Genomic DNA, 7,584 nt, shown 5'->3' with positions numbered 1-7,584 from the left:
AACATTGTAGATTACTTTTTAGGATGAATCTTGCCAAGTTTCTATCCTATTTAGTGGTTGTGTCAGTGCAAAGTATGTCCCGACAGTTTTTGTTCCCGGCCGTCCCGGCAACTGTTTTAGTCCACGAAACGACCGTAGGGCAGCGCTAGTCCCCACTCAAGATTTATTTTGGTAGAGAAGCGAGAAGCTTGCCATCTTGACTCTGTGCTCTGCTCTGTGCAGTTGACAAAACAGTTTCGTGTAAATGTTGTGTTTCCACTTGAGGATAAGTTTTCAAAAAGGTAAGCGTGATTTTATTACAATCCAGACCGTCCTGTGTGTTATTTTAAGTAATAGTAACAATTGTATGTAGATTTGTACGTGTATCGATTGTAATACATCACTTTTAAGTAAACTCCTCGCAACCGGCATTTCGTTTGAGGTTAGCCATAGTTTTAACCAAAAACGATGTTTCAATTCCAGACCGTCCCTTCAGAATCAAACCTTGTTGGGGACTGGAATGAATTAGGACGGCCTTGAATCATTTTGCTTATATCGTATATCTTATACAGGGTGTCCCGGAACTCTCTACCAATATTTTAGGGCATTGCTCCTGGGTAAGAAACATACCTAAATATCATATTTAAATTGTCCGGAAGTCCTTAGTTACTCACACAGCCGCCATTTTGTTTTTTTCAGTAATTAATTGTTTTCTAAAGAATGGTTAAACTTACGAAATTGAAACTTTGCACAAACATTTATGACAACTAGACAAAGCTACCAAAAAATTATGACGATTTTTTCTGTTCATAAAACGAAATGGCGGCCATTTAAAATTTTGTTTCTTAAATAACTCAAAAACCATTGATTTTACAAAAATTTTAAATGGCCGCCATTTTGTTTTATGAATTGGAAAAATCGTCATAATTTTTTTGTAGCTTTGTATAGTTGTCATAAATGTTTGTGCAAAGTTTCAATTTCGTAAGTTTAACCATTCTTTAGAAAAAAATTAATTACTGAAAAAAACAAAATGGCGGCTGTGTGAGTAACTAAGGACTTCCGGACAATTTAAATATGATATTTAGGTATGTTTCTTACCCAGGAGCAATGCCCTAAAATATTGGTAGAGAGTTCCGGGACACCCTGTATATTTTGCTTATATTTAATATCAATAAATGTGAGTAATGTTATATTATTATGGTTGCAGTTTTATTTAACAACGCTTAGGACTAAATTATTTATTTATTATTTTTCTTATTTAGGCCTAGAATTTTTTATTTGTAATTTTTTTTTTTATTTTTAAGGTACGCCCGAAAGGTCGTGTGTAGCCTTCTCAATTAAAACTTCTTGTTTGTCTGTGAAATGCTGATAATGATCATTGATAACGCTCGTGGTCGAATTTTGTTTATTAAAAAAAAAATCAAATCACTACGATGACTTTTTTGTGGCAAATTACATTTGAAATCACAATTAGTTAGTTTTTGACGCAACTTTACATATCATTGCAAAATATTTACCGGTAATTGGTTTTATTCAAAGTTATACGCTTATTTACATTAATAAAAAAATACCTATTTGCTTGGATTAATTTATCAATATACTTTTAATACATGAGCAGATTTTTGTGTGAACTTCAAGTTTTTGGTGTGATTGGAAAGAGCTAAACATGTTGTTTTGCAGAAACCCTTTTATATAAAGAAATAATTTTAAGGTAATCCAAGGGCTCCTAAAAGTTAGTTTTCCCCATAAGCTTGTTATTAGGAAATAACTGCAGGTTTTAAGCAAATCAGCTCAATAGATTTAACACAGTAAATCAGCGAATATTGAATATCAAATAGTATCTCTGCAAGACAATAACAATAAGATGATTCATTTATCAATAATGCTATTAATCACGAGCGTCCGCGACAGGCTGATTAAGTATATTAAGTCATACATACATGTTTTATAGGAACTTTCTTTCAAAGATAATATGTACAAATTCAATCATAAAATATTACCATAGTTGAATCCTATGCAGGGTATACTTATGTTTCAGTTTTGAAGAATGGAAAAAGAACCATATCCATTATGCAGTATGCCTAATCAGGCTAATGATTCGGAATTTAAACAAAAATTAAAAAAAGATAGAATTGAAGCATGGAAAAGAAATAAGATTAAACTACAAGAAAAAAAGGAATTACAAAAAGAGAGGAGACAGTTGCTAAGAATAAAGCTTAAAAAAAATAAATGTGAGGGCGAAAATAACTAAAAAAGATCAAACCCAAGTTCATAGTAGCTTAAATGAAAAAGTAGACAGTTTGAAGACCACTGATAACACTAATAATAAAAAGGAATTAAACAAAAAGAAGAATTTGAAGAGTAAAACGCCCCAAGAGAGAAAGGATTATGAACTAGAGAAAAAAAAGAAAGCAGAGGGAGAAAATAAAGCAGGACCCTCAACGTTTAGAGGCACAAAAAACATATGAACGTGAAAGAAGTAGGAAAAGGAGGGAAGAAGGGAAAAAACCTTACATTGGCCAAATGAAACCACGTGAAAAAAGACACCAAAGAAAACTTTGGCGGGAGAGCAAAAGGAGGGCCAAAGAACGAGCGCTGGCTGAGAAAGATTTTAATGACATGTTAGAGGAAAACAGTCCTCCGCCATCACCTGTGCTTATACCACCCGTAGTACGGCCTCAACAAGTAAGTGGGAGAAAACGTCTGAGACGTGATAGAGCAAAAGCAATAAGAAGCTTGGAAAAAATTAAGAATGATCTTAAAAAAAGTGAGGCATTGAAAGAAAAGTGGGAAAAAAAATATTATAGGATGGTTGAAACTAAATCTCCTACCCCCAGAAAAAAGGCAAACCTTATAATACGTCAAGGAATAAAACATATTAAGAAGAAACTGATCTTCGGAGAAGCACTCAAATCTCAATTGAAAGAAAACATTTCAAATACTAAGAGCAATGAAGAAAAACAATTGTTTTACAAGTGTGTTGCCGGAGGGAAATTAAAAAAATATAAGATGCTGGGGGAAGCCAGTGAAATTCTTAAAAGGAGTAGTGAAAGAAAGTACAGAAATAAAAATGATGATAGGGCAAAGGCTCCGAAGATATCATATGACAGACTACAAAGGGGGCTTGCTACAAGTATTAAGAAAAAGAAAATTGTCACAGCATTTTTGGAAAATGAAGAAAATAGTAAAATAGCTCCTGGAAAAAAGGATGTTTTAACAAGAAAAAAGGTTAGAGTTCAAAAAAGGTTCCTCTCTGACTCCTTAAAAAATCTTTACAACAAATTTTCCGTGCAATATGGAACAAACTTTTTATCATACACGACTTTCTGTAGGTATAAACCATTTTACATAGTTGAACCAAAATTGTCAAACAGAGATACGTGTCTTTGCATAAAACATGAAAATATGAAACTTCTTGTTGACAGATTGCTGAAATGCAAAATAGTAGAAAACAAAAATCTTGATATTATATTAGATAAGATTAACTGCAACTCAAACAATTATGACTGTGTCTATGGATATTGCAGGAGGTGCCAAAACAAGGCCATACAATTTGATGATTGCAAAGATCAAGAGACAACCTTTTTCTTCCAATGGACGAAAAAGAAAATCAGTCACTGGAAAAAAAGGGGACAAAACCTCAAACGTTACGATAAAAGAAAAGATACAGTGTACTGTTCAGCATCTGAAAAAAGAATTCAATGCACTATTGCCTCTCTATAACAAACATGTTTTCAACATGAGACACCAATTTCAAAGCCTGAAGTCACTAAAAAACTCTATTTCAGAACACGAGTCAATAATTATCATTGATTTTAGTGAAAACTACGAAACAAAGTACTCAAAAGAGGTACAAAGTGTTCATTTTGGGGGTTCTAAAACCCAAGTAAGCATACAAACAGGTGTTTGTTTTTTTGTTAATAGTTCGACAAAGAAAATCTGCATTAAACAATTTGCTACCGTTTCGGATAATTGCAGCCACAAGGCCCCAGCAGTCTGGGCCCATTTGCTTCCTGTTTTAAAATGGGTTATGACTAACCTCAACCCAAACATCAACACAATATACATTCAAAGCGACGGCCCTACAAGCCAGTATAAAAACAAAATAAATTTGTTCCTTATGACACACTTTGCTGAAATTTTAAAGTTATCAAGCTTTATTTGGAATTTCACAGAACCCGGCCACGGGAAAAGCTTAGCTGATGCAGTAGGAGGCCAGTTAAAAAGATTTTGTGACCAGCAAGTTTTGTATGGAAATGACATATTGAATGCCAAGGATGTATACAACAGTGTTAAATCTAGCGCACAAGTTAATGTTGAGGTTTTTTTAATTGGTAGCAAGGATATAGATGATGTGGAAAAACTAGTCCCAGGTGCGCTGAAGCCCATTCCCAACACACTTAAACTGAGGCAAGTACTTTGGAAAAACGATAAACAAAATAGAATATTTCTAAGACAACTCACCTGCCTCCAGTGCGTTGAGCTTTGCAAACACTATGCCCTTCCTTCCCCACACTACTTCAAAGAAGCTGATCACTGTATCCTTTAACAATTGTATTTTAGTCTAGGTGACTAGACTGTGTTTTTACTCTTATTTTTCAATGGGGCTACTTCTAAAAAAAATGGTTTGGACACATTTAAAAATTGAATATGCAGATAATAAGAAATTTTCAAATTACTTGCAGTTTGAATTTAAGAAGCAGTTTTTTATTAACGTTTACTTTAACATTGTTCTCAAACAGTTGAAGAGAGTATTTAATTTTTTAACTAAAAAAAAATTTTGTTATGGCATTATTTGCATTTAATTTTTAGAGAATATATTTTTTTGTATTCTATTCATCAGGTATTGAGTGTGGTATGATCGACTTTAACTTTTGGTTGAAAAATTGTTATAAAAAAATACTTAGATTTGTGTACTTTCCTTAATATTGGTTTTCAGCTGTTGCGACCACATCAAGGGAAAGACTTCACACATATTCAGATTATGATGAAGATTCTACTCTTGAGCCTATTACACCATTGCCTGATGTCATTAATGATCTTTCCGTCGGGGATTTCATCCTTGTGAGATTTTCCTCAAAAAAGACATTTAAACTCTATGTTGGCCAAGTTATCAGCAAATATGACGATGGTGACTTTGAGGTTAAGTTTTTGCGGAAAACTGTAGGAAACAAATTTGTTTTTCCACAAGCGGAAGACATTGCATCCGTGCAAATCCAAGATGTAATTCAAGTTTTAACAAATTTTGAAAAACATCGGGACATTTATTCTTTTCATGATTTGTCAGTAAACTCTAACATTTACTAATTGTAAATCTTGTAAACAGCCTTTTTCATAATAAAACTTTCTCAGTTTATTTTTTTTAATCATTTTACTCATAACTAAAAATCGTGCTCATCCTTTATACTCCAAATTGATCATGTTTCCAGGCCGTCCCTTCCAAGCCGTCCCTTACCTCCAGACCGTCCCCTTCAATTCCTGACCGTCCCCCTAACTAATATCAACAATTTAAATATTTTAAAGCAGCTTAGGTACGAAAATCATTTTTTTCAATATTGTACTATATGTAGGCTTACTAATATAATGTAATTATGTAACTTTTTCCTTGGGTATTATTGCAAATTAAAAAAAAAAAACAAGTTTTTTTTTCAATTTTAGCTGTGGCACAGTGTCAGTGGGTAGGTACATAATAGTTTTACTTAATTTTTTAAAATTTTAAAGCTAATACACTGTCAAACTGGACCGAAAGTAATATTTAAAATGTTTTAGGGAGAGTATTTACTTAAAATAATATCATGGGAGCAACTAAGCTTGCTGGGGACGGCCTGGATTAATTTGTTACTTTTCTTTCCTTATTAATTTTTTAAGCTTATTCATCGACATGTACTGCGCTGCCCCTGCTATTTTGTAAAAGTATAGTAAAATACCATTCCAAAAATGTATATAAAGCTATGGTTAAGAAAAAAAAAATTCTGGTTTTTAATTTCTCAAAATGTTGCATTATGTGATATTGGCTCATGCGCGCAAAATACATTGGCAGCACTGGCTGTAAATCAGCTGGTCAGCTGTTGTACTGTTGTATTTGTCACTTCACATTAAATGTTATATTAAAAGTTCACTTTTGTGTAAAAATAGGTTATGTTTCTTCACAAATTTATTTGTTTTATGGTAACTGTAGGAAAAGTATAATGTGCAACTCGAGTTCAAAGTACAATTGCCTCACTCGAGAAACCATTCTCTAAGGATTTCTCTCGAGTGTGTCAATTGCTCACTTTTCTCACTAGTTGCACAAATAACTATTTATCAAAGCAGTAGTGTCATCGGCAAAAAGAATTAGTTCTTTATTAATAGCTTTTGGAAGATCATTAATGTTAATAAGAAAAAAGTGGGCCCAATACTGAGCCTTGGGGAACACGTGTGGATATAATTTTCCATGGTGAATAATGTTTGTTGTTATCTTACTAAATTAAAGTTCTTTGGTTTCTTTCAGAAAGGTAAGATTGTAGAAAAGCAACTTCCCCCAATCCCATAATCATTAAGTTTCAGCAACAGGAGTGAGTGATCAACACAGCCAAAAGCCTTAGACAGGTCACAGAAAACACCTGCTGTGGCCCGAAACCCGAAACCTGTCTAATGCCTCTGCAATCTCATTAACAAACTGAGTGAGAGCAGAAACTCTACTTAAGTTTTTTTTTCAGAAACCAAATTGTTTATTGTAAAATAAATTATTACTTCCAAAATAATTAAGTTAACTAGTTTATAGCTTATTACTTTTTCAAATATTTTAGAAAAATTACTTAATACTGATACTGGACGGTAGATATTAATATCTGATTTTGAACCTTTCTTAAAAACGGGAAAAATTTGGGAGTACTTAAGTTGAGTCTGGAAAAACACCATTCTTTAAACACTGATTTATAATAAGAGATAAGGGTTCGGAGATAATGGCAGCAGCAGGTTTGATCAGTTTAATTGAGATTTCGTCCCAGCCTACTGAAATTTTGTTCTTTAGGGAAAGGATTACCTTTTTTATTTCATCTCTATTAGTGAGATTAAGATTGCACAATGAAACCCCACCATCATTGCAGTATGATTTTACAGACAAATGAGTACCATCGACAGAATCCTGTTTACAAATGTCTACAAAACTATACGTCTAGAAACTTGTGAAGACCCTTGACACATATATAAAACATCTTAAACTTGTTACTTATGCTTCTTTATAACTACAGTAGAACCTCTTTAATCCGAACTAATTGGGACCAGGGGTAGTTCGGATTACAGAACATATTGTTGTTTTTACATAAGACTAGCTAAAACATGGCTAAAATTGATCAACATTATTTTGGGAATAGTGAAAAAATGTTTTATAAAGTAAAATACAGTGTTTATTGGTATTTACTCAGGGGAGGTATAGAAGAGGCTACGATGACAGCTGTGGGCTTCTTATTAGCTGAGGGAACGCCATTACCGTAACAAAACTGTTGATAGCCATCGGCCTCGGTGGTCTAATGGTTAGCGTGCCGGGCTGATATTCTGTAGGTCCCGGGTTCGAATCCCGCTGGTAGTGTTAACTTTTTGTCCAAGATTTTTTTATTATCAGCA

The 7,584-nt window shown here is 33.4% G+C and overlaps 1 protein-coding gene across 1 annotated transcript; it reads left to right on the top strand.

Annotated features, from left to right (window-relative positions):
• The first annotated feature begins 3,628 nt into the window (after positions 1 to 3,628).
• LOC128982935 (uncharacterized) lies at positions 3,629 to 5,300 on the top strand. Its single transcript, XM_054402019.1, has 2 exons — positions 3,629 to 4,517; positions 4,919 to 5,300. Exons 1-2 carry the CDS (start codon positions 3,719 to 3,721, stop codon positions 5,284 to 5,286), a joined length of 1,167 nt encoding a protein of 388 aa, XP_054257994.1. The 5' UTR covers positions 3,629 to 3,718; the 3' UTR covers positions 5,287 to 5,300.
• Positions 5,301 to 7,584: the final 2,284 nt, after the last annotated feature.

Source organism: Macrosteles quadrilineatus, unplaced genomic scaffold, assembly GCF_028750875.1.
Source record: "Macrosteles quadrilineatus isolate MER2022 unplaced genomic scaffold, UCM_ALF_1.0 Scaffold_1__1_contigs__length_201487025, whole genome shotgun sequence".
Classification (NCBI taxonomy): domain Eukaryota; kingdom Metazoa; phylum Arthropoda; class Insecta; order Hemiptera; family Cicadellidae; genus Macrosteles; species Macrosteles quadrilineatus.
This window is presented reverse-complemented; position numbering and strand designations above follow the sequence as displayed.